This window comes from Pongo abelii, chromosome 11 (assembly GCF_028885655.2).
Source record: "Pongo abelii isolate AG06213 chromosome 11, NHGRI_mPonAbe1-v2.0_pri, whole genome shotgun sequence".
NCBI lineage: Eukaryota > Metazoa > Chordata > Mammalia > Primates > Hominidae > Pongo > Pongo abelii.
In genome coordinates, this window is record NC_071996.2 from 80629485 (window position 1) to 80657106 (window position 27622).

The 27622-nt window shown below is 37.9% G+C and overlaps 1 protein-coding gene and 1 pseudogene across 2 annotated transcripts in view; both read right to left on the bottom strand.

Annotated features, from left to right (window-relative positions):
* PDE11A (phosphodiesterase 11A) overlaps positions 1-27622 on the bottom strand; it is a 447272-nt gene that overhangs the window by 366965 nt on the left and 52685 nt on the right. For both annotated transcript variants that reach the window (XM_024243401.3, XM_054549537.2), the window contains exon 2: positions 18761-18919. In XM_024243401.3, coding sequence (XP_024099169.2) covers positions 18761-18919 — 159 coding nt within the window. The remainder of the gene's footprint in view (positions 1-18760; positions 18920-27622) is intronic.
* Positions 1762-3283, bottom strand: LOC100433228 (apoptosis inhibitor 5-like; annotated as a pseudogene).

A 27622-nucleotide genomic window follows, 5' to 3' on the forward strand; every position in this document is an offset into this window, starting at 1 on the left:
TCTGTATTGGTTATTCTAGTTATACATTCTTCCAAATTTTTTTCAAAGTTTTCAACTTCTTTGCCTTTGGTTTGAATATCCTCCCATAGCTTGGAGTAATTTGATCGTCTGAAGCCTTCTTCTCTCAGCTCGTCAAAGTCATTCTCCGTCCAGCTTTGTTCCGTTGCTGGTGAGGAACTGCGTTCCTTTGGAGGAGGAGAGGCACTCTGCTTTTTAGAATTTCCAGTTTTTCTGCTCTGTTTTTTCCCCATCTTTGTGGTTTTATCTACTTTTGGTCTTTGATGATGGTGATGTACAGATGGGTTTTTGGTGTGGATGTCCTTTCTGTTTGTTAGTTTTCCTTCTAACAGACAGGACCCTCAGCTGCAGGTCTGTTGGAGCACCCGGCCGTGTGAGGTATCAGTCTGCCCCTGCTGGGGGGTGCCTCCCAATTAGGCTGCTCGGGGGTCAGGGGTCAGGGACCCACTTGAGGAGGCAGTCTGCCCGTTCTCAGATCTCCAGCTACGTGCTGGGAGAACCACTGCTCTCTTCAAAGCTGTCAGACAGGGACATTTAAGTCTGCAGAGGTTACTGCTGTCTTTTTGTTTGTCTGTGCCCTGCCCCCAGAGGTGGAGCCTACAGAGGCAGGCAGGCCTCCTTGAGCTGTTGTGGGCTCCACCCAGTTCGAGCTTCCCGGCTGCTTTGTTTACCTAAGCAAGCCTGGGCAATGGCGGGCGCCCCTCCCCCAGCCTCACTGCCGCCTTGCAGTTTGATCTCAGACTGCTGTGCTAGCAATCAGCGAGACTCCATGGGCGTAGGACCCTCTGAGCCAGGTGCGGGATATAATCTCCTGGCGCGCAGTTTTTTAAGCCTGTCGGAAAAGCGCAGTATTCGGGTGGGAGTGACCCGATTTTCCAGGTGCCGTCTGTCACCCCTTTCTTTGACTAGGAAAGGGAACTCCCTGACCCCTTGCACTTCCCGAGTGAGGCAATGCCTCGCCCTTCTTCGGCTCGCTCACGGTACACGCACCCATTGACTTGCATCCACTGTCTGGCACTCCCTAGTGAGATGAACCCGGTACCTCAGACGGAAATGCAGAAATCACCCGTCTTCTGCGTCGCTCGCGCTGGGAGCTGTAGACCGGAGCTGTTCCTATTCGGCCATCTTGGCTCCCCACCTTGTAATGTCATTCTTACATTTTAAGAAAGCAATGTAAATATTATGGTTTTATGACACTAGGCAGGAATGTTGCACCACTGCCTAGCAGCTTTATTAAACAATGAAAACAAAATGTTAAGATTTACAGTTACTCTTCTCCATATATGGGGCAAAAAACTAAAACAGAGGAAAGAGGAAAATCAGCAACTTTTCAAAATCGATCATCTTTATCAGCAGAACTAGACTGAATTTCACTACATTTTAGAATGAACAGCTCTCAACAACATTATCAAGATATTTAAAAGATTCACAATTTGAAGTCTGAATAATGATATTGCAAAAACAAGTCAATATTGCAGACAAAGCATCCAAAAATATCACTGTGGTTTTACCTTGGACACAACCATGGTCTGTTACAAAAGTAGATCATACATACAAAAGTATAAAGAACATTAAGTTTTTAGCTGAAGGCAGCAGTCTGTTTAAAGGGACACCCCCGGAAATCCAATGAGTAGTAGAATTTAAGTATATTAAGCTCATGACTATGCTGAAGAATGCTGATGTCTTATTCAGTAGAGTCTTCCACGACTATGATTTCTTCGTGTGTCCCAACCTCAGCCCCCTCTACTTTCCCTGAAGGCTCCTCTCATAATTAAAGTTGCCCAAATTCCTGCTATATTTCTCACTGGGAGGATTATAAATCTGCCTGGCATCTCTTTTTTGTCCTGCTGAAGATTTTTGGGGTGGTGAACCCGAAGTTGTATATTCACTGGCTCTCTTTTGCCCAATCTCAACTTTTTGTACAGGTTTCCAGGATAGTGTTACTGTGCTCTTATAAGAAGGAGGAATGTGGAAGAGATCCTTGATTAAAACATTGATATTGTTTGTTGCTTTCAATGCAACAACTTTAATTTTGTTCTCTTCTGTTTTCTGTTCTCTTCTGTTCTCACCCGTTTCACCCTGGAGAGCTAAGTGAAGTTGCCTGATGTAAACTTGCAGGCCTCGTGCAAAGTATTGCAGCCTGATTTTGAAATCTTTGAGTTTTTCTGCATTCAGTTTGGCTGTTAAGAAATCTGGAAGTTTTTGGCCCAACTGGTGAAAACTGTACAACAAACATTCCACATAACTGAACTGTAGCTTGGGTTCTTCATCACCAGCATTCCCTCCATTTTCTGCTTCTTCTGGAGGGAGGGGCATGTATTCCAATAACTTATCAAATAGTTTCCCTAAATTTGTTTCTAGTTTTTCCATGTCACCACAAAATGAACTCATCTCCACCAACAATTTCAATACCTCCAACTGTATGTCAAGACCTTCCACTGCAGTAGTCAAGATACCAAGGTTAGGGAGAACCTGCTCACAGAAATATGTCACAGACCTTGTGGAATGGACAGTTTTAGAGAAGAAGGGTACTGCCTGCCAAGTGCACTGTAAGAGCCTGTCTACACACTCAGGATCTGAGGGATTGAAGGTCTGTTCTAGGTCGGCCTGTTCAGCCACCAACTTTACAAGTTGCTGTCTTCCACTTACTGTCTGTAAGCTTTTTAACCCAGACAGTAATTCATGAATAGAACAAATTCTTCATGAGTCACATCTTCTAGGACGTGTTTGGATTCAGTTAGTATAAGCTCTTCCACTTCCTTTGTTAATACTTCATCTGGTAAATTCTTAAGTTTTGTAGAAAGGAATTTAATTGCTCGTTCTCTAACAATGTCCTCTCCTTGAAGTATTTGGCTGAACAATGAACCTAAAGTCCCTTTTCCATCCATGTTAAATATACTTAACAGGGCATTGTTCACTAGGTTAAATTCTGCAGAGCCATCTGCCTCCAAAAGTTGCATTAGTATATCTGCCACTCGAGGAAGATTTTCTCCAGTGGTAAATTGAGGCAGTTCTTTAATTGCTTGATGTCGAATAGATATATCTTCATCCTCACAGAGGTCTAACTGTGCATTGATAGCAGAATCAGCCAATTCTGGAAATGCTTAAAGAATTTCAGAATAAATTGAGCTGCTAATCATTTTTCCTTAGTACCACCTTTCACACCATCCAGTATCACTTGATAGGCATCTTTAGGCTGGCCCACTCGCTCTGTGGCATCGGCCATGATGCCATAGTTGCCATAAAGCTCCTCTACCATTGGCATGGTGAGCGACAAGCCCAGGGCCTGCTCCAGCTATCTTCACCCTTGCCGGCACGACCGCCACCTCAGCACTTCTCCAAGCTCACTACCTGCACTATTATGCCCAGCTGGATGGCTCTTTAAAGTGTAAAACAATGGAAACATCCATGGCAACAAACCACAGCATCAGGATCAAATCTTAAAACAATGGGCACTCTAGATCTAGTGCAAAATGTATTTTCAGTCTCATAGAGACAATAATTTCTGCCACTCTGTTTCAGAGGTTAAAAGAATAAGAACAGCAAAACGCCCATCATGTCCTGTGATTGTCCTAATCATGATGGGAATCATGTCCAAGTGTTAAGCCGAGACTTAAAAATAAATTTAGAGTCAACCACTGAAAAGAAGCAATGGACATTTATAGGTTCATCCAAGGATCGTGGTTCTCTGTCTTCACGACAAGGGAGAATAACTGAAGACTTATTCTGATGCCTCACTCTGGGTTTGGAAATAGAAAGTGGAATACCTATAACAAATTTCAGTTACGCTACATCACAAGTATCACTGAGACATTCGGACAAACAAAATTGATGTCGATAATAAAGCTTTGCAAAATTAATCAGAAACTTTTTTTAAGAGAAAGAAAGAAGACAGATATGGATAGGTTTTTTGTAAATGAAGTATACCAAATAACCAAGCACTGAGAATGGAGTTAAAACTGCCCAGACGCTATGATGCTACCCAATGCTATTAAACATTGGGTGGCACCTTTAAAGAAAAGGTACTGATTTCCCACAGCCACTTATTATATGCTATGGAGAGCAATTCTTCCAAAATACCAAGCACACTTTTTGGATGGTTAAAGCCCGTTCCAGCCTTCTGATGGTGTCAATTAATTCTTGTGAGGAATCATTTTAAATTCTCTCCAGTGAGAGAGTTTGCTATTATATTTTAGTTTTATTTAAACCCCCTTTCAAGAACTGTGTCTAATAGACCTTCAAAGCATCTCTGGGTAGCTCTAACTTACATAACCTCATTTTTCAAAACCACTCATTACTTTCTTCCCCTCTTAACATACTCTCACTCCAGCTTGGGCCCTCCCTTGGGGCACCTTGCCGCCTGCTTTGGTAGTATAGTCGTGCCTACCTTTGAGACTTTTTCTCATTTCTAAATAGAGTGTGCAGAATATGAAAGGGGTGGGGGAAATGCTCTTTTGTTGATTGGCAATGGAATCAGAATCTGACAGTGAAAATAACCTACAATCATATCTAGCCAGGATATTATCCATGGCACATGTGGGAGAAATAAAAGGAAATAATGGAAAATGACCAGAAAATGGTTTCATTCCTACCTTCAATTCAGAAAAGAAGTAAAGGAAAAAATAAATATCCAAGTAGATTTTTTAAATCACTACCTACTGTTAAAAATAGAAATTACAAAGTATGTCACAGAGTTATATTATATTTGAAATTCTCCAACAGGAAATATGATGTGGCTTCATTTAAACAGCATACTCCATAAATTTTGCTATACATAGGAAAAAGCTCTAAGTAGGCTGCAGGGTAATTTACACTGGAACACCTCACTTTATCACTCAGTGCAATCAAATGCTATTTGCAAATTCTGATTTGAGGCACAACTTTTTAAAGCAAGAAAAATGCTAAAATTAGACTAATCCTCACCTTCTTTTCATCCTCAGTTGAGGAAAATATAATAAACAACCATAAATTTAAAAATGTTTTGTCAGTAAAAGCACAAAATTGAAGAAAATGAAAATATTAAAGTATCTACCTCATAGCTGTATATGTATAAAGCCGTTATTATTTTTTAATGATTTCTAACTCTTTGTTAGTTTTAAACTTTTTCTTACAGACACAAAGCTCAAGTGTGGTTACAAATATTTATGGAAAGCTGAAATGCCACCAGGCAATGTAATTTAGAAATAATGTTTTCCTCGTGTCAAGTACCCTCTCCTCACACACACACACAAAATTATTAAACCTCAGTTTATTTAACCTTCTATACATGTATATCAGGCCCATCTACCTGTTCATGGGTCCCAAAAGTGAAGATGCAACAGTAGGGAACTAATGAACATCCACCGAGTGTCCCCATGTGGTGTGCCAAGACAGACAGTTGCAGACAATTCCTGGCTTTGCAAGCACAAGTCAAGTGACCCTGGACACATTTTTAAAATCGCTCACATTCAGTGTTCTCATCCATAAGGTGAGAATTATAATAATATCAACAGGGTTGTTGTGAGGATTAAATGAGACAGTATATGCAAAGCACCTATCACAGAGTACACACTTAAATGTTTCCATCATTTTCTCATTTAAGAAGAAAAGAAAACACTGAGAAATACTGCATGCTGTCCTGATGTCTATAATTTGCTTTACAATCCTTAGCAAAGACAATGTGAAAGTGTGTGTGTGTGCGTGTGTGTGTGTGTGTGTGTGTGGTGTAAGTTTAACATGCCATCAAGGAGCAGACAGTCACCCTAGTGAGAATTTATACTCCAGGGGTATTCAGAAAGCTGCACTCAAAATGTGGCTATTACAAGTGCTCCAGAGATCTTTGTCTGCCTTCAATAGCATGGGGCCTTGCAACGTTAGAAATGGATTTCACTGGTGAAATCAGTAGCTTGTTAATCGGCACAATGGATTTTAGATATCAACTCTTATCACTGCAATTAGTCCTATTCAAGATACATGCAGTTATAATATTCTAAGTCTCTAGAACATACAACCTACCTTTGCATTAATAAAGTATGAAAATCTAGTAAGTTCCAAACTTGTTTCCTTAGAGATAAGCCCTGAAGTTGTTTAATCCTGCCACTGGGTCAAAGGATTGGTGCTTGCCCACCAGCAGAAAACCAGATTCTGCCTTTGAAATATTGTTAGGAAAGTTAGTATTATCTAAAATAAAGAGAGCTTGGGCTTCATGAAGACTGCTGAATAGAGTATATGAACCATTTGACCCAACTTGCCCACAAAATTTTGTTTAAATAAACATCTTTATGTGTGGCAGGATTTGGTCTATCTGCTTTTTATTTGTATTTTTTATAATTTCTACTTTTATTTTAGATTTGAGTATGTAGGTGAGGTTTGTTACATGGGTATATTGTGTGATGCTGAGGTTTGGGATATGAATGATCCCATCACCCAGGTACTGAGCATATAACCCAATAGTTAGTTTTTCAAACTTTGCCCCTTTCCCTCCTTTCCCCCTCTAGTAGTCCCCATTGTCTACGGTTGTCATTTTTATGTCCATGATCACCCAGTGTTTAGCTCCCACTTAAAAGTGAAAACATGAATTATTTGGTTTTCTGTTCCTGCATTAACTTGCTTATGATGATGGCCTCCAGCTGCATCATCTTGCTGCAAAGGACATGATTTCATTCTTTTTTATGGCTGCATAGTATTCCATGGTGTCTATGTATCACATTTTCTTTATCCAATCCACTGTTCATGGGCATCTAGGTTGATTCCATGCTTTGCTACTGTGAATACTGCTGTGATGAACATTCAAGTACATGTGTCCTTTTGGTAGAATGATTTATTTTCTTTTGGATATATACCCAGTAATGGGATTGCTGAGTCAAATGGTAGATCTGTTTTAAGTTCTTTGGAAAATGAGATCTGCTTTTATTAAAACCAAATAGCAAGATTATAGGAAAGTAGCCAGCTTCCACCAAATTCAAACTCTTTTGAAGCTATTATGAGGTACCTAGGAGGTATTATGAATAACCTAGAAGTTGTGTGGTCGAATTGGCTTAGGTCAGTTTGCATCATGCTAGTGTTTATTTTCTAGTTAAAAAATTATGCCAGTTATAAAAAATTATATCAAAAATTAGACCAATGGTTGATTAATTCCTTGTGGAAGGCATGCATACACTGAATAAATCAAAGGGTAGAAATAAAGTGAAATTAGAAATCAAGGGAATGCAATTTGTAAAAATTATCGAAGCTGATAAAAGTTTAGTGAGTTCATATACTGCTATTGGCATTATGAATTAATATAATTTTCTGGAGAGAAAAATGAGTGAAATTTATCAAGAGCCCTTAAAACAAACGTTCCACCAATAAGCACATGAAAGGATGATCAACATCATTAGCCATCAGGGTAAGACAAATGAAAACCACAATAAAATACCACTTCACACTCACTAGAATAGCTACAATTAAAAAGATAGTAAGAAGTACTGACATGGGTGTGGAGAATTTGGAACCCTCATACATTGCGAGTTGCAATTCAAAATAATGCAGCTGTTTTGCAAAACAGTCTGGTAGTTCCTCAAAAGGTTAAACGCTAGAGTTATTTTATGACCCAGCAATTCAATTCCTAGAGAAGTGAAATCCAAGAGAAGTGAAAAAACTATGTTCACACAAAAACTTGTAAATAAATGTTCATAGAAGCATTATTCATAATAGTCAAGAAGTGGAAAGAGCAACAAATATCCATCAACTGATGGATGAACAAATAAGATGGGGTATATCCATATGGTGGCATATTACTGGGCCATAAAAAGAAATGATGTACTGATACATGCTACAACATGGATGAATCTTGAAAATGTTATGTTGAATCTTGAAATGTTATGCTAAGGGAAAGAAGTCAGTCACCAAGGATTACATATTATATGGCTCTATTTATATGAATTGTCCAAAACTGGCAAACCCACAGAGATAGAAGGTAGACTGGTAGACTAGAAGGTACCACTCCTAGACTGGTATTAGGAGTAGGAGAGCTGGGGGAAATGGGGAGTGACTGCTAATGGGTATAGGGTTTCTTCTGGGGTGATGGAAATGTCCTAAAATTGAGTGTGGTGATGGTTTACACAACTCTGCAAATATACTAAAAACCATTGAATTAAATGGAGCATTGTATGGTATGTGAATTATATCCCAATAACACTGTTTAAAAAATTAATGTTTAAATCCCTTGACTCAGTAATCCTAAGCATTAGTTTGAACCATATAAAACTGCAGATATCGGATCATTTTTGACCTACAAAACAGCAATTTAATAGTTCAACCTAACAGCTATTCTAAGACACAGTCCAAGACTTATTTGTAAAGATGTCATTATTTGTAATTTTGTAAGAATGTGATTTTTGAAACAACCTAAATGTTAAGAAATAAAATGATTAAATAAACTATTGTATAAGTACATAGTGGAAAATAATGCAAACATGTAAATTACATCTTTGAAGAATTATTTAAAGCATGATAAAATACTGTGTGTACTACTTTATGCAAATTTTTAAAACATACCTTTATTTGTAGGTAAAAATAAATAAATATAGGTAAATAAACCAAGAATTTAACAGTATTATCTCTGAAAGTTAGGATTATGGGTGATACTAATTTTTCCTTTTTTTGTATTTTTCAAATTTTCTATAATAAGCTCATATTACTTTTAAAATTAGGAAATAATCTTATCACCAAAGAAAACGAAAAAAAATCCAAGAAAGGCAGAGATACCCAATTCAAAGATAGACAAATATACTTGGATTCTATTAAATTTTACTTTTCATCAGAAAGGAATTTAATTTTTAAAAATTCAAATTCAAGTATTTCAGCATTCTAAGATGAAAAGAAGCAACCCTGCTCTTTTATTCAAATAATGCTAAACTAGTTATTCAAAGAAGACCGTTATCCATCTTAATTTGAAATCTCCAGTAAATAACAATTCACCACATCCCATTCTAGTTCTTTAATAACAATTTTGCCTGCCAACAAATTTATTTCTAATCTACAGTTGCAAATTGTTCTCTCCTGTCCAAGTCCTGAATAAATCAGAGAAGAGTTTATAAGACAGTTCTTTGTCATTTTGCACTTTTAGAAGTGGCTTAACTAAAATACTGTTTCAAGTCCTGCCAGCGTTAAGAGCTATGGATGTATCTATCAGTCCCTTAATATCAGAACGCACCGAGCTCTCCTTACCCCCCAAACTTTTCCTCCTAGATGTGCCAGAGTCCTGTCTGTTCAGCACTGTGATGCATATCTACAGCCTGGCTATGTCAGGTTATTATCATCCAGTCTCTTAACTTCCCCAGTTCAGGGGATGGCAAACTGAAATTGTGATTACAACTTAATACTGATAAGAAGATACAACAAAAAGTTACTTAAGGTGAACATAATAATAAGACAATACTTTCTTGAACTTCAAGTTTTAGTGCCTAAGGCAGCCTAGAGGGGTTTCCACATACTCTGCAGGATCTAGGTAAGGTAGTTTGCAGTTACCAGGAACATGAAAAATAAATGAACTCAGTAACTGAGTTGAGTCCCCTTTACTCCAGGTGTTCACAGTTTACATGAACACCTGGAGTAAAGGGGAAAAAAAGAAAGATTCTGTTGAAAAGTCAGTCACAATTTATCATAGTTATTTTGAGCCACAGCTCTGGATCAAATCTTGCTTCCTAGTGAAATATCCTACTTTACTGCTAGTCCTTTTGATATTACCTAGACTAATTAAGCACATTCGTATAAATAAAAGCTACAGAAAAAAATTGAATAATCTAAATTATGAAAATTACATATCCTGGCCAGACAAGGTGGCTCACGCCTGTAATCCCAGCACTCTGGGAGGCCGAGGGGAGAAGTGCTTGAGCCCAAGAGTTCAAGACCAGCGTGGGCACCATAGCGAGCCCCCTCTCTTAAAAAAATTATGTATCTAATCACTACTTGGAATTACATTATATACTTATATACTTACTTTGTTTGTTGTCTGTTTTTTATCACTAGAATGTAAACTCTGAGAGGGCAAGAATTTTTGTCTGCCTAATTCATCAGTTTAACTTCAGCATTTGGAATCGTGTCTCAAACATAATACTGTCTACTAAGTAGAAACGCAATAAATAGTGAATGAATGAATAGTTCTTCCACACAAATGGAACACTATATAGCTATTAAAAATAGTATGCAGATCAATGATCATGCAAAGTCCTCCACATTCAGCACGGTAACAGTAACAGCCCTATAACTTACTAAGTTCATTTATTTTTCATGTTCCTGATAACTGCAAACTACCTTATGTACATCCTGCAGAGTATGTGGAAAGAAACAGAAAGAAGGATGTTGCAACTAAGCATTTATCATTTCCTTGGTAGCTCTTAGAAACATAAAAAGAGGAGCTAAGGAAGCAGGAAATTACAAATGCCAGTATATTAGCAATCAAGAAGACACTGGAATTTCTGCTGCAAGAGGCCTGTAAATCTACATGCATACCAAGCATTATCTGCATTTGGAATTTAAAAATACACTATGTAGGTATCATCCTTCATTTTGTTCAATTATTGTGTTACTGATTTCCTTAAATTCCTTAATATTTAATCATTATATATTTTCTCAATAAATGTGAGTCAAAATTCAACTGCAATCTTTTGGGGACACCTGGAAAAAAATGTTAAACTATAAAATATTAGGAAACACTATTAAAGACAAACAATAATCACTTTTGGAATAGTGCCTACTTAGGTCTGAGATGACAGAATTTGGCTTAAGCCTTGAAAGAAAGGTGGAAATGAGAATTCCATTAATAGGTAAGAATATAAGGAAAAGTATGGGAGTGGGAAGCCCAAGACAAAATCAGGGACAGGGTAGACCAGTTTTTGTTGAATGTTAACCCCTAAGCTGGACCCTGGCAGGCAGATTTGCCTTTTTACCCTAAAGTCAAGAAGAGGAAAAGACCAGAGCCATGACACCATGGCAATATTGCTCCAATAGAAAAAAAATCCCTGAAGTTTAACCTGAGTTCTGGCAGGTACTGTGTTGGTAATAGTTTTCCCATAAATCTTGGTTGTTGTTGTTTTTTTAAGTTTATTTCCAGCCCTGAAAGAACAAAATTATTAAACAAAGTCATAAAATACAGCAGTTAATGTCAATGTATAACAACTAAATAATTGAATGGGATTAAATTAAAAATAAATGGCATTATAAAATTTGAAGACTACAGAAAAGACTAACTACTTTCACTTAATTCCATTTCTATCAAAACAAGGGGTGGGGGGGAAGCCAATGCATTCCAACCAAAGATGTTGAATTCCAAACATACCTGTTTCTCTTAATAAAGAATGAAAGTATGCTTGCCAGTATTATACATTTCTTTCTGCCTCTGTCTTGGCAGCATTTTAGAAGAGTGAATGAGAAAGACTTCAGTTCTTTCAAGGCCAGGCCAATGCTTGCTTCTTCCTTGTAACTCCAACTTCGTCTACCACAGCATCTTTGACAGAGTGTTCAATAAATTTTATTTCCATTATTTTATTCCCACTACATCTATGTTAAGATTCAATTGTAAGAAGAGAAGTGAATGTTTTTTATTGATAAGGCAGGAAGGTTTTCAGAAAAATGAGCAAAATAATTAATGAAACATTTTTGGAGAACTTAATGGTCTCTGTTTTCAATATAATTCTTGATTTCATTTTTCTCTGAATTATATTGGCCTTCTAAAGCTATCACTGAATTACAGAAACTGGTTTATTTTTGGTAGAAAGCTGCAGTGCCACTTGAGTTCCAGATTTTAAAATTCTTTGTAAACAGTTGGATGGATTATGATACAGAAGAATCTTGGTTGTTTTTGAACCACTCAGTCAGATATAGTCGAGTGAACACATAAAACACAAACAAATTGGTGAACAAATTATAGTTTCACAGTGATCATATGAAGCCTGGCTAACAGCTTTTAAAAGACAAATAGTGCAGTGAGTAGATCATTTAAATATAGATAAAATATTGGAATTAATGAGTTATGGGATTCAATTCAAATTATTCCAGGACTGAAGTCTTATTGATCAAATATAACGAAATCATGAGCCATCTGCCAGGACTTTTAAAACCTTTTTGCTAACGACCGACTTTTAATTATTATTTTTATTTATTTATTTATTTATTTATTTATTTTTTGAGACGGAGTCTCTCCCTGTCACCCAGGCTGGAGTGTAATGGCACGATCTTGGCTCACTGCAACCTCTGCCTCCTGGGTTCAAGCAATTCTCCTGCCTCAGCCTCCCAAGTAGCTGGGATTACAGACATGCGCCACCACACCCGGCTAAATTTTTTTTGTGTCTTTAGAGAGACAGAGTTTCACCATGTTGGCCAGGCTGGTCTCGAACTCCTGACCTTGTGATCTGCCTGCCTCGGCCTCCCAAAGTGCTGGAATTACAGGTGTGAGCCATCTCACCTGGCCTTAATTATAGTTTTATTTCAACAGATTCAAAAATCTAACTTAGTTGAAATGTAGGCAGAAAAGGAAAAAATCAAATGAAATGAGAACACAAAGGGTATTTTTTAATAATTAGTTAATTCTTTTTTTAGCATTTGTGTATCTTTTATAAAGACAATGGTGAATTAATATGGAACATAAAAAGTTGCCTGGCAGAGTTGTTGTAATACCACTATTCATGTACATAACAATATTTTTTAAAAATATTCAAAAAGTACCTTTGAAAAGTACCTTCTGTGGAAACTATTCATAAGATGACAGAAGAAATCTGTCTTTGCTCCCATGAAATTGACTTTATTAAGCTGATTAGTTGTTTGAGGGTTGGCTATTATAGTAGTACTATAGCTTGCAGCCATGTCTAAAGGTAATCTAATTTTTAAAAAAAATCAGTTCTATGCCAGTCAAATCCCATGCAGGTCATACATGTGTGAGCTGCATTCAGTCTTCTGGAGCCATCAATTTGTTGCCCCTTCTCAGCATGATGCAGTCAATATTCCCCTCCTCACTACAGTAAATTTAAATACCTTGTGCACCCCTGACATCTCAAGAATCCTAAACATTCTCCTTACACTATTAGAAATGTGAGGCTAGGAGTTTATAAAATTCTCCCTATTATCTGGCTGTGAGTCTCAGGCCTGTTGCTAATAACAAAACTCCAGCTTCTGCAGAGACTCATTAGCATCATTCAGGCACCATCCTCAACACCAGTTGGCAGGGCGGCATCATCAGTAACAAGCTACTGGAACACAGCCAGCCCCTCAGCAACCAAGCTCAAGTTGGCTGCATCCCAGCTCTATGGGGTGGCAGAACATGTTGGCATGAAGGAGAGCAGCAGGGTAACCAAACACTCCGAATCATGAGCTGAAGAGAGGTGACCAAGGCTAAAGAAACCTACAGAGATTAGCCAAAGAAGAACTTCAAGCCACAACTGCTAATACATTGGCTGTTGGGAAGTACCTGCAATAAACATATCATACTTTATGGAACACTGCAATATGAAATGACACTTTTAGGGCAGAGGTATAGGAACCTGGGAAGGCAGATAAGAGCCCTTGCTCATTTCCATTTCCCAGGTTCATGCTGGTGTGCCCACACATCTTAATAGATCACAAATGTTTGCTCCTATCCAGGTCTCATTATTTTCTTCTTCAAAATAATACCTTCCTTCACTCACCCAGGAATAACAAAGTAATGACTTAATTGAATGCAAAGAGTCTAGTCATACCACCTAAATCAGCTAGTTTATACATATTGCTGAAAAATAGGAATATTTGTTTGAAACCCACAAAGTGAACCAGAAAATTCCAATCATTTCTCCTGCATGGTCTGCCTTTGTGTGTACTTTCAACATGAATTATCAAACTAGTAATTTGTCAGTATGGAACTTAAATAATTAATATGTGAATATAGTAGGCTATATTTCATACAAACTCCCACCACTGCTGATAAAATTATTGCTAATTATCCAAGAACTGTAAAGAGCATGAAGATCTTAAAGTCATTAAAAGGGAAACTTTCAGGCAGAGGCTGGATGACTATCTGTCAGGTAAAGTTTCCTGCATTGGATGAAGGAAAAGGTGGCAGGGAACGGACTTGGTGATTTTTCCAGTCTCTTCTACTACAGGGTATATGTATTACATGATGTAGCACAGCCACTGAATTATAGGTATAGAATTTCCAAGAAACACAATATAGTGGTCCTATGCACAATTATGTTAGGTACATAAATAGCCCAGAAATGAGTATACCACATTTAATTTGTAATTTCTCTCAGTCAAATGATTTACTGATTTCCATATTACAAAATGTTTTGAAATTATACAGAACATAACTTATAGTCTCTAGATGTTGACATTTTATGATATCACGACATACAAATCATATTATGCTAATGTGCAACAAATTTACCACTATTCATGTGAATGATGACATGGCAGTTATGTGTATAAAATAAAATTACGAACAGGGTTCAAATTACTTTAGTCTGGCTTTGAAATATATGGTGAACTTTCATGAGGTTCATTTATTGACAATAAGTGCTACCCTAAGCACTTTACATCTATTATCTATTTTACTCCACACAACAACCCTGTGATGGAGGTTCTGAGGCTAGAGAGATGCAGCCACTTGCTGAAGGTCACTCAGTTAATAAGCAGCAGAGCAAAGACATGAACCTGCCTTGGAGACTTTCTAACTCCAGAGCCTCTCACCTAACACTCACGACATGGCTTCCTTTTTGCTTCCTTGTTTTCTTACTTGTAGGCAACATTGAAATTACTTTGGTTGCTGCAGTATATGCTATTGAATGTGGTAGAAGGTTTTCTGAAGTCTGCTTGGCTGACCAAGGAAAACTAATTTGAGTTTTAAAATGTGACATGAACGAAGTTGGCAGAGCTCTGAGAAATTAGGTACGCATACTGATACCATTGTAAATGGGATCAATATTTCCAAAAGCTATCTACAACATGGAATGAGAGCTATAAAACTTTTCTTGCCCTTTGAGTCAGTAATTTCAGTCTTTGGAATATACCCTCAAGGAAATAACACCAAAGAAAAACGTAATTTGTTCAAGATGTTCATTCAGGGGCTATTTGTATTAGTGAAACACAGAGGAAAAAATCCAAATTCTCACTAATAGGACAGTGACTAAGCAAACTAGGCTCTGTAGAAAAAGAAAAGAAGAAAATTTTATGATCTCCCAAAATGACAAACGTAGAATATATTCGTATGTGGACGCATATGTCAGAAATAACTGGGTTAAAACGTAGAATTTAAATTAGTACATATAAGGATAACCTTGTACAACCAAGTAAAAGAGTATGTGCATTAATAAGGCAAGAGATTCATGAACTTATAAAGAAATATATCCCCCTTTTAATTGGAGAAATCCCAATAAGGGAGGAGCAACTGGCATATAGATTGCATTTAATAAAAATTTGTCTTTAAATGAGGACAAACACAGGCTATTTATCCATCCCATGCTATAACAACGAAGACAGCCACCATCTCTTGCATTTGGAACACTCAAAGGGGAGTGCACAAGTTTTACGGTGAAAAAAATAGACTTTAGGTATGTTCTGAGTGGAGGTTGTTGGCATGGGGAAGCTGAAGGCAGGGTAACTAGAAGCACGGCATTTTAGGTAATGAGTTCAGGGAATATAGTTGGCTTTTCTCTCAGTGGCTCTGAGTTATAAGTATGCAGAGATGGAGGGCGTGATGAGATAAAAAAAAAAAAAAGGGAAGGTGGCAGTCATTGACCAAATCCTGGCCGTGCTAGGCTGATGGCTACAGAGACTGTGATTTGGCCTTCTAAGCTGCCTGCTGAAGAGAATGTGGGTCTGTCATTATGTGTGGACTGGTCATTGTCCATTTGTATACCCAATCTCTCATATAGAATACCAGTTTATAATTTTATAAAAGGTTGTAACTCAGAAACAGCCAGATGGAAGAGATACATAGGGCGAGATATAGGGGAAGAGGTGCAGAGCTTCTGATCCTTCTCTGGGTGTGCCACCTTCCCAGCTACCACCATTCAGCAACCTGGGAGGTCCACTTGATATGAATGTATAGACTTAAATTAGACAAAGGTAATTTTTAAACTGAGACCTGACTGACATACACATGATACCTCACATGTATTCACGTGCTGTCAGGAAAAGCTAATCAATCGCCCATGAGAACCTACTAAATCCTAAGTTCTCTTCCAAGTTCTTTCCCCGGATTCTCTCATTTAATCTCCCTACAGCCCTGTGAGATAAGTGTTACTATCACCCCTCTTCTAAGAGGAGAATATTGTGGCCCAGAGAAGCTAAATAACTTGCCGAAGGTTACTGAGGCCATGGCAGAGATGTAATTTCAACCCAAATAGACTCATCATATGGCCAGTACAGCCATTATACTTTGCTGTCTTCCCTTATTTGGAAGAAATACTTTCCCGTGAATCACTTCTAGATTTTGTCTTCTGCTTTTCTCCTTCACCTTTTCTGTTTGGTTTGCGATATATAGGAAGGATCCTTTCAGGAAATAACAATAACCATATGCAGAAGTTGTTGAGATAAAATACTCTCCAGCTGGTGCCACCTGCATGAACACAATCTACCTGCACTAACTGGTAGGACTTCTTACAAGAAGCAAAACTAGAGTAGAGTTTTCAAGTCAGGTGTGGGAATTGTAGAGGCTGGAAGATAAAATGCCACTGTGGCACATGGGATAACTACAGAAGAGAAAAATATATCATTTCAAGCTAGAAAATACTCAGATAAGGCTGAATCTAAGAAAAAAGTTGCTTGAGGATAAGTGACAAATTAAGAAGAATACTTTAAAACTCATAGGGAAAATATTAGTTTAATTATTTTAAAAAATTGTATTTTACACTTGCCTAGTTTCTTGTATTTTGCAAAGTATTTCTCATTGACGATCTTATCTAATTCTCCTGCTATAGAGTGGTGAATAGTATAGTTGACAGATGAGAAAACTTCAGGTCAGAGATAAGTGTGAGCTGTGCATCCAAGCAGCTGCCTGTCATTAGCTGAGCTGGGACTCAGTCCCAGGCTCTCATTCTTAACAGAACTAAACATTGACGCTGTTCAAGAAAGGTACAGAGTCCTGTGCAAATCTTCCCTTTAAATTATTCACAGCTCATGAAGCTCTATCTCACAGGTACAAGTCCATTAAGAAAAGTCCAGAAAACAAATCTAACATAAATGGAATCAAAGATAAGAATAAATATATAATGAGTTCCTTTTAAATGAAGGCAGCAGAGCAAAGGCAGGACTACCATCTGTGTACAAACTAAACTGTTAGGGGGATGGCATGGGTATGTAGTGGTTATGTTTGGAAAGACGCAAAACCCAAATCCTTCTATCTAAATCTGTGTAAGAGGCACATCATCTCAGGACTCTGCCATCTATGATACAAAATGCACAAAATGAAATTTCTGCTTTATCTTACATTCCATGGAAATATCTTTATTGGAATAAAGTGGCCTACATTTACATTCACTTCTAAACAACGTCCTCTCCTTCTCATCTGTTTCTGTCTGATGGAGGCCTATTTTTGCTTCAGAGGACAGATCAAATACCGCCTCTTCCAGGAAGCCTTTTCAGATCCAAGTGAGAACAAGCCTCTCTTTCCTAGGCGCCCCCAGCCTGTCTGAGAACAACTTGCTGATGATTCTTGTCTCCTGCCTTGTGTAGCTCCTGGATGACATAACATGATTGGGATTTATCTTTGTGCTTCCTAGGATCCCAATACAAGTACCTCATACCCCATAGCATTTTACTTCATTGTAAGAAATCTTTTGAGGTCCTATCATGCTCTATGAATTCATAAACCTTTAAGGAGAGTTGGGCCATCTCAATTCCACTATAAAAATGACCTCAATCAAGGACTGTCTTCACTTAAAAACCTTCTTGTTTCCTTACAATCATATTTCATGTTGACCTTCTGTGCCAGAACATTTGCATTAATTTAATGCATTTATAATTAGCATTGGCAAATAACAAACCCACATCCAGAAGGTTAAATTATAAAGTGTTTTTTAATTAAATAGGAATATGAGAGTCATCAAACTTAAACAAACTAATTTGAGATTAGCTTTTAGCACAAATTTTATAAATATTCAACCAGATTTTATTCAATATAAAGGTAGAAGCTTCAAAGCCAGAACTTCAGTTCTTTGAGGACTCTCTCTTTTAATATAAGCTGGTAAATAAACTACTAGTGAAAGAACTTAAAATTTCAGAGTAAAAAGTACATTACTTCCACCAAGGTCAATTACTCTTCAGGGACAAAAGTAATGTTCTTTTTATTAGCAATTTGGAATAATAATTAAATAACATTCGTTTTTATTGAGATTTTTATATAAGAACTGAGAAAACAATTCTTCGTTGTAGTTATAAAAATATAGGAGAAAGTGCTGAGTTTCTGAAACACAGCAATCTTCCTATATTTTCTATCTTCCCTTAGGCCATGTGTGGTGGAGTTGTGATCCTTATCTTACTTATAAGGAAGATAAAGACCAGGGAACAACAACAATGCTACCAAGGCTTATAATGAAAAGCAAGCTACCAAAAAGATTAAGTAATTATTTCAATTTTACCACATTCTACGAAATATTGAAAAACTCCCATTTCATTTTGTATACCATGAGAAAAGCTCTTTGATCCATGAATGGGCTAATCCAACAGCTATTCACATAATTCCTGTCTTTTAAAGGAGAATAGCAATCAATGACCAAGAAGAAAAGTACAACTCACAAAAGGCATGAAATCTTACTTTTTCATCATCTTCAGTAAATGGAGCTCCTTCAGGAGTCTTATTTATCGCTTGGGCCACACCAATAATCTCACCATCACTGCTTCGGATAGGCATGCACAATAATGATTTTGTCTTGTATCCAGTTAGCTTGTCGATTTCATCATTGAATCGTCGATCCTAAAAGTAAGACAAAGAAAGCATTAACTGCATGTGCATTGTTGTCAGGGAGAAGGAGAGTAGTACACGTCAGGTATCATATTTCTGTATATGATACCTTATCACTGGGAACTAGCCCCATGGATTTTTAATCACAATAACAGATTTGACTTCATTTTTATTCACCAAAGGAATATAAATTCAAATAAGTCAACACCATAGTTGTTTGCCATAGTAAATGAAGAGAGAGACTTTAAGCCCAACTGCAACACATCAAAATTGGGGAAACGTGTTTTTAAGGAAAGCCTATAGTATGCAATTTATGAAAACGTGTTATTTCAAAAAGACAGGATATGAAATGTCATATAAGAAACTTACATGAGAAATACATACTAAACACTGTAAAAAATTGTTCAATATAGAACTTCTTTATTTCTGGCCAAAATGATCCTGTGAAAAAAGAATCTATGAGTACATAATGATATTTTGAAATCCTCCCAAAAAGATGTGGGGTATGGGGAGATAAAAGACTTCTCTATAGAATGCCAGCTAAAATATATAAAATAAATGATAAAATTATATAATATGTATTTTGCAACTACCAATATAATTATGTTTACAAGCAAGGGTCATTAAGTATGCTAATACCACTGGGTGAAAACTGTTTAACTTAAACAGTACAGTCTCACAGTCTCAAAGTGCCACACCTAAAGATTCCTTATTACAAAGGTAAAAGGTGTCTTTGTAGTGAGTAAATCTGGTGAACCCTACCTCAAACAAGTAAACTTAGCATCACTCTTAAGAAGAAAAATTAACACCATGTGCCTCCTGATATAATGCAATGGGAAGGACACAACATCACCAAGAATACAGTGTTCTTGTCAAATGTGTAACGTGAATCTAATTATTCAGGAAATGAAAATTAAGAAACGTAGAGATCATCAGTCATTCTATCAGAAACCTAACCCTGGATGCTTAAAAAATGTCAAGATCATGAAAGACAAAAAAAAAATTTTTTAAATAAATATAAATTTAAACCATGGGAGCTATACCAATTTAAAGAAGACTGAAGAGGCCTGAAATCCAAATAAAATATGTGATCCTTTACTAGAAATTCCGAAAATTCCACAAAGGATATTTCTGGAGGGACAATTGGAGAAAGTTAAGTCAAATAGTTGTATCATTATAAACTTTCTTAGGTATGATACTAGTGTTGTAATTATGCAGGAGAATGTCCTTATTCTTAGGATATACATGCTAGAGTATTTGGGGAGTGAAATATCATAATACCTTCAACTCACTTTCAAGGAAGGAAGGAATGGATGGAAGGAGGGAGGGAGAGAAGGGAAGGAGAGAGAAAAAGGAGGGTGGAAGGAACAAAAAGAAAAAGATTGACTCCTGAGTAACTGTGACTAAAAATGCTCCAAGGTAGATGGTAAACTGGATCCAGTCTGATGATAAACTATTTCAAGTCAGGGGTTGGAGTGAGGCTTCTTCCTGTACCTTCTGCACACCCCTGTTAAAGGAGGCTTAAAAGACAAAAACAAAGCACTGGTGCCTATGCTATGCTATTCTCGCTCTGTCACCCAGGCTGGAATGCAGTCATTTGATCTCGGCTCACTGCAACCTCCACCTCCCAGGTTCAAGCGATTCTCCTGCCTCAGCCTCCCAAGTAGCTGGGACTACAGATGCGAGCCATCATGCCTGGCTAATTTTTTTTTTTTTGCATTTTAGTAGAGATGGGGTTTCACCATATTGGCCAAGGTGGTCTCGAACTCCTGACCGCAGGTGATCCACTCGCCTTGGCCTCCCAAAGTATTGGAATTACAGGCGTGAGCCCCAGTGCCTGGCCAGGAGTCTTTAAATGCCATTATGAGGCCTGGTTCTGGTCTGGTGATCCATGGAGGCCACCCTAAACCCCAGACAGAGGAGAATCCAATTAAAGAGAGGGAAATCAAAACTCAAAGCCAAATATCCTGCTCAAAACAAGTATGTGACCAAACTTTCAGAAAATCAGCAATCTGTATTAATTATTTTTAAATTTCTCTGAGGAACTACTACATGTCAGGCTATGGGCTAGGTGGAAGTTGCAATCAAGTAGGTGAGGCAGACATTGTATAGATGTATATTTATATATTGTGGTAAGTGTTACTGAGAAAAAAGCAAAATGCATGAGAGAGACTGAATATGAAGGACTTATTTTTATAGGGATCAAGGAAGTTCTTCTGAAAACAGAACAAATAAGCTGAGACTTCAATCATGAGTAAGAATTTTCCAGGCAAAGAGTGGTGGAAAGAACTTTCCAGGAAGATGAACCAATACATATAAGGTCCTGAAGCAGGAAAAAGCTTAATAAGTTCCAAAAAGTCAAAGGTCAATGTGGCTAGAGTACAGGGAGACAAAGAGAGTGAAAGAGGGAGGCAGTGACCAAATGGTGCCAAGTCTCACAGGCCTAGAAAGAGTTATATTTAATCCCAAATGCAATGGAAAACCTTTGAAGATCTTGAAGCAGAAGAATAGCATTGGCCACTATTTAGCACTTAGATTCTCTGCAATTATCTTACCAGTTTACTTGTTCTCCTCCCAACTAAAATATAAAATCTAAGAGAGCAGAGATTTTGTCTCTCTTATTTACTGCTTCATCCTGGCATGCATATTATACATGCACAATAATATTTTTTAAATAATTTATTCTTTTGAAAAGATTGCATTGCAATTATGCAGAATATAGAAAAGTTGTTAAGGCCCTAAGGCTCCACATACCACTCTTTGGCATATACGTAGAGACATTTTTCCAAATATATAGAAGAGAGGTACGCAAATGTTCACTGCAACATCAATTATGAAAATTAAAAATGTGAAGCCATTTGAATGTTGATCAAGAGAAAAATATGATCTTGTGGTTTGGTAGTGTATTATACAATTTAAATGAATAAATTAGAGCTACCTGTATCAACATGAACAAATGTCAAAAACATAATGTTAAGTGAAACAAACAAGCAGCAGTCTGATACCATCTATATAATACCACAATACTTAAAAATAATACTAAATATCGTTTATGGATTCAAATCTGTAGCAAAACTATAAAAGCATGTAAGGGAATAATAAACATTAAATTTATATTAGTGATTACCTGTGGAGAGGAAGGAAGGAAGTGGCATCAGGGAGAAGCATAGAGGAGGCTTCAACTACAACAAGAAAGCTTATTTCTTTAGAAAAACAATTCAGGGGGGCCAGGCGCGGTGGATCACGTCTGTAATCTCAGCATGTTGGGAGGCTGAGGCCGGCAGATCAAGAAGTCAGGAGTTCGAGACCAGCCTGGCCAGCATGGTGAAACCCTGTCTCTACTAAAAATATAAAAAATTAGCCGGGCGTGGTGCCTGGTGCCTGTAGTTCCAGCTACTCAGGAGGCTGAGGCAGGAGAATTGCTTGAACCCAGGAGGCGGAGGTTGCAGTGAGCCAAGATCACACCACTTCACTCCAGCCTGGGCGAGTGAGACTCCGTCTCAAAAAAAAGAAAGAAAGAAAAACAATTCAGCAGCAAGATGGTGGTTCTCTGGAGGTTAAGTGTAATCTGTGGCACCCAAGGAAGCTGATCTCTGTTGCTTTGAACCCCACTGGTCAGACCTGTCATGTCTCAGCACATCCCTAGGGCCGACCTACCCCAGGATGGTGGGGAGCACAGCATGTTCACCTGCCCCCCAGCCGCCATTCTGTTCCCAAGGCTGTGTCTGTCCACTGGACTGGTGACGGGGTTGTCAGTGTTTAGCTCCAGTGTTTAGCTCCTGCTTCCAGCTGCTGCTTTGAATCCTTGCTCTGCGATGGACTACTCCCTGGCTACAGCCCTCACTCTCCTTAGTCACTAGGACCTTGAACAAGTTGTTTCAAACTATGTCTATGGAGACATATTACGGAAAGCTGCCAAGGCAGGCCTTTTGGCACACTTGACTTTAACTTGGCACACTTGACTTTAACCTTTGCTGGGCTTTGTGATTTCAACTATCATGATGGGGTCATCTGGAAAGCTGTTGCCATGCTGTGGAAGCTCTGACCTTTTAGACTTAACACCTTAAAAAGTAATTCTTAACAACTTGAAAGCTACTTCTCTTTGCCTCTGCTCTGCCATGCCATTCCACTAACAATAAAAAGGAAGTAACAGATAAGTTCATTGTTGAGAAAAAACTCTTTGGTGCAATCATAGCTCACTTTCAGCATCCAAAGTCCTGGGCTCAAGCAATCCTCCTGCCTCAGCCTCCTAAGTAGCTAGGACTGCAGGTGCACACCACCATGCCCAGCTATTCTTTTTTATTTTTCGTAGACACAGGGTCTCACTACATTGCCCAGTCTGGTCTCAAATTACTGGCCTCAAGCAACCCTCCCACTTTAGCCTCTTTAAACGCTGGGATCACAGGTGTGAGCCACTGCTCCCAGCCCAGAATTTAATCTTTGAGGAAAAGTTTGAGAGGATTTGTATTCAAGAAACTGTGCAACTGAGTCCCATTTTTCTGGTGAGTTAATGAGATTTTTTTCCCAGAATCAGAGTATAACTAAACATTATATATGAGATTTTGCATCTTCATTTACCAATCTCTTAAACAGAATTCAGTTTAATTACTAAATACGTGATCAAACATCTCCTGTATTTTTCCTGATAAGGATAGACAAAGAGAAAGACTACTAATTCATGCATAAAGACTTTGCAGAAAATTAGACAATATTTAATTTTTGAAAATTTCCCCCTCTGTTCGGTTGATATCAGCTACTGATGGTTCCATGTCCTTGGGAAACATTAAAATTAGAAAAAGCTGATATCTCACACTACTAATTTCTAAATCCTAAGAAGAGGAGCTTGGAAAGCTGCTGAATGTAGAGAAGTTCCGTTTAGGGAAGAAGTCTCCTTTGTAATTGTATTAAAATATCAAACATTCTAAATGAAAACTTAATCCTTCAAATATGTTTATTTTACTTATCTTAAAACAATCTGCCTACAAGTATGAAAGTATAAAAAAATTGTTATTTTCCCATTTGAAGTTTTCTAATATAAAAATATATTCTATGAAATAAAATTTCTAAAAATAAAATGCTGTATAATAAAACACATTCGACTCTTTTATGTAAAAAAAAGCCCAATGTAGTAAAATACTAAGATTTTTATAAACCTAGATGGCTTATTCTTATCTAAAATTAAGAACTTTGTGGAGGATGACACAGGATTGAAATAGACCAGTTGGGAAATTTTGGTGGTCCAGGTAAGGTATGAGGACAGTCTGGGTTTAAGAAAAAGGCAATGAGGGTAAAGAGAAGTAGACAAATATGTTGGAAGTTGAGTCTGTAGTACTTCCTGATGAATTGGTTGGGAGGGGAGAATAGACAAAAGACAATGAGCCTCAGATTTTAACTTGAGAAACTGTGGATGGAAGTATCATTTACTGGAATGGGGGAGATTGAGATAAAGGTGAAAGTCTACATATGAAGAGAGTAGAAGGTTGATAAATCAATTTATTAAACAAGGTGAAGTGCATCTTTGACCAAAATCAGTGGTTCTTCCCCCTGACTGCATCTGAAAATTAACTTGAGAAAGTCATCACAAATGGAATCAATCATTACTAGGCATTGGTATTTTTTTAAATGCTCCTTTGTTATCCTCATATGAGAACCATTGTCCTAAATGATAAAGACTTTAGTCATTAGTGAGAGCAATAAATCTATTGATGGGAAATGCCTTAAAATGGGGAGGAGCAAGAAGAGTGGTATGTATTCTGGTGGTTACACATCAATGGTGTTGGCCATGATGGAATGGACTGAAAATCCACTCTGGAGAAGGAACAGCCTGTTTGCCCTTACCTTTGTGATAATCTGCATCTCTGGAGAAGGATGTCTTACTGACCAAAACTCAACTCTGAGTCTGAGTAGACCAACCACCAAGGCTATGGAGTAGGTTGCTACCCCATTGCTAAAGCATCCAAAGTCGCACGAGAACAATAGACACTGGGATGCTTTAGCATGACAAGGAGTCACAAAAATGGTCTAAACTCTCCCCACCATCTCCTCACCTCTCTAAATCCACCTGATAAACTGATAACTTAAAGAGAAAACGTGGCCCGGAGCGGTGCTTCATGCCTGTAATGCCAGCACTTTGGGAGGCCAAGGTGGGTGGATCACTTAAGGCCAGGAGTTTGAGACCAGCCTGGCCAACATGGTGAAACCCCATCTCTACTAAAAATACAAAAATTAGCCGGGTGTGGTGGTAGGCGCCTGTAATCCCAGCTACTCCTACTCGGGAGGCTGAGTCAGGAAAATCGATTGAACCCGAGAGGCAGAGGTTGCAGGGAGTCGAGATTGTGCCACTGCACTCCAGACTGGGTGACAGAGCAAGACTCTGTCTCAAAAACAAAAAGGAGAAAATGTAATTGTATTAATACATGCGGTAAGTATTAATCTTTTAATTTAAAATAAAAGCTAGGAAGAAAGATTTATTCTACTAAGTCTTTGTTTTTTTTTTGTTTTTTTTGTTTTTTTGTCTGTTATTTGTGTGTGTGTGTGTGTTTGAGACAGAGTTTCCCTCTTTTTGCCCAGGCTGGAGTGCAATGGTGCGATCTCTGTTCACTGCAACCACCACCTCCCAGGTTCAAGTAATTTTCCTGCCTCAGCCTCCTGAGTAGCTGGGATTACAGGCATGTGCCACCACACCAAGCTAATTTTGAGTTTTTAGTAGAGATGGGGGTTTCACCATGTTGGCCAGGCTGGTCTCGAACTCCTGACCTCAAGTGATCCACCTGCCTCGGCCTCCCAAAGTGCTGGAATTACAGGCATGAGCCACCACACCCAGCCTCCATTAAGTCTTAATGGTTTTAAAAAATAATGTATCTTAGGACATGCTTTGTCTGTGTCTTCATTACACTACTTATAAGATAATTCTCACAAATTAACTCAAAACTTGATAAAATCAAATTAATCTAATCTAATGGGAGATCAGAATCGCTGATACAATTATGCACTTTCCTAATATATACATAAATCTGTAGATTAATCTTCCAATTAAAAACAATCAAGAAAGCTGAGTCCCAAATTGAGGCCTAAATTAATTATAGTAGATGAAGAAAATTAGGAAAATAATTAGATAAAGGAACATGTTACTCATATTATAGAAGGAAGAAAAGTTTAATAATAGATGAAATTAAAAAATAGATTTAACTAACCAAGTAATCACCACAAATGAGTACAATAGTAGAGGAAACACAGAGCATTATGGAACACACAACAGGGTGCCACAACTAGTCTAAGGTCAGACAATACCTCCCAAAGAAAGTGAAGTCTTTAAGGTGATACCCACAGGATCAATAGGAATTATCCAGAAAAAAAGGAGAGAAGCATTAGGGAGAGGTGGAGGATAATGTCCCAGAAAGAGGGAATAGTATGTCTAAAGTCCACAGGCAATAAACACTGGTTAATTTGAGGAACAGAAAGAAGCTGAAGGTGGCTCTTGTGGGAAGTGTCAGACATGGGTAGGAAAGACAGCTGGAGGCTGATGAGAGGGTGCCTAGTAACTAGGTGTAGACTTATAAATTTATCATAGAGGAAGCGAGGGGTCACTAGAGAGTTTTAAGAAGGTGAGTGGGAGTGATATGACTGAGTCTTCATTTTAGAAAGACTGCTGTGGCTACATGTAAAGAATGGATTGGAAGCAAGAGGTCCAGGTGAGAGATGAACCGTCTCTGGGCTAGGATGGTGGTTAGTGGTAGTAGGAGTGGTGGAAAATGGACTGAGTTGAGAGATATTTAGGAGGTAGAATGAATAGAACTGACTCTATGCTGATTAATTTGGAAGGTTGTGAAAGTTAGAGAAGTAAAAATGATTCTACATTTCTGGTGCAGATGTCTGGGTGGGTAGTGGGATGATTCACTGAGTGAGGAACAGAGTGAGGAACAGATTCTGGGGAATATGAGTTTCGTTGTGGACATTTCAAGGTTTAGTTGACTGTGGGTCATCCACATGGTACAGATGCTCAAAAAGAAGTTTGACAGATTTAGATATAGATACAGACATAGACGATTTTTTTTTAATTTCAGGAAAAGAACTTGGAATGGAAAGTAAAAATTGTCCAGGTAAGGATAGGAATTTTGCCTAACAGCTTTTAAGCCCAGGATCTTCAGAAGGTCATCACGATCACCAGCAGAGCTTCACAGAAGGCCAGGTAAGGAGGAAACAGGACTAGTAAGAAGGCAAAAAATGTGCCTGTTTCTGAAAATGGAAACTTGAATAGGAAACTAACAAATACCTCAAGGATTATAATGAAATATCATATGGAGAATGGTGCCCAATTTTTACTCATCTCCCTTAGGACAAAAGAACAAGAAATGATCTACAAGAGGAGAGATTTCTAATAAATTAAGGTAAAGTAAGGTTGTTAAAATCTGGAATGAGCTGTTATAATTGTGGTAGACTCCTATTGCTTTGAGTATTTTTATGTCATAATATTTTTTCTACCTCAGATATTTTAAGTACAACTGCTCTTGAGAAGTGCAGAAATCTTTTCCATGCCTTTTATGCAGATCTGTCTTTTGTATATAACACGCAGCTATGATTTTTAACCTTTAAAAAGACAAAGTCACAAGGCCAAAAGCAATTTTTACTTCTCAGTGAAGGAACTGACCTGTGCCTCCTTCATAGAAAACAGTAATTGGATACATTTCTGACCCAGGATCTTGCACTTGCAAACCC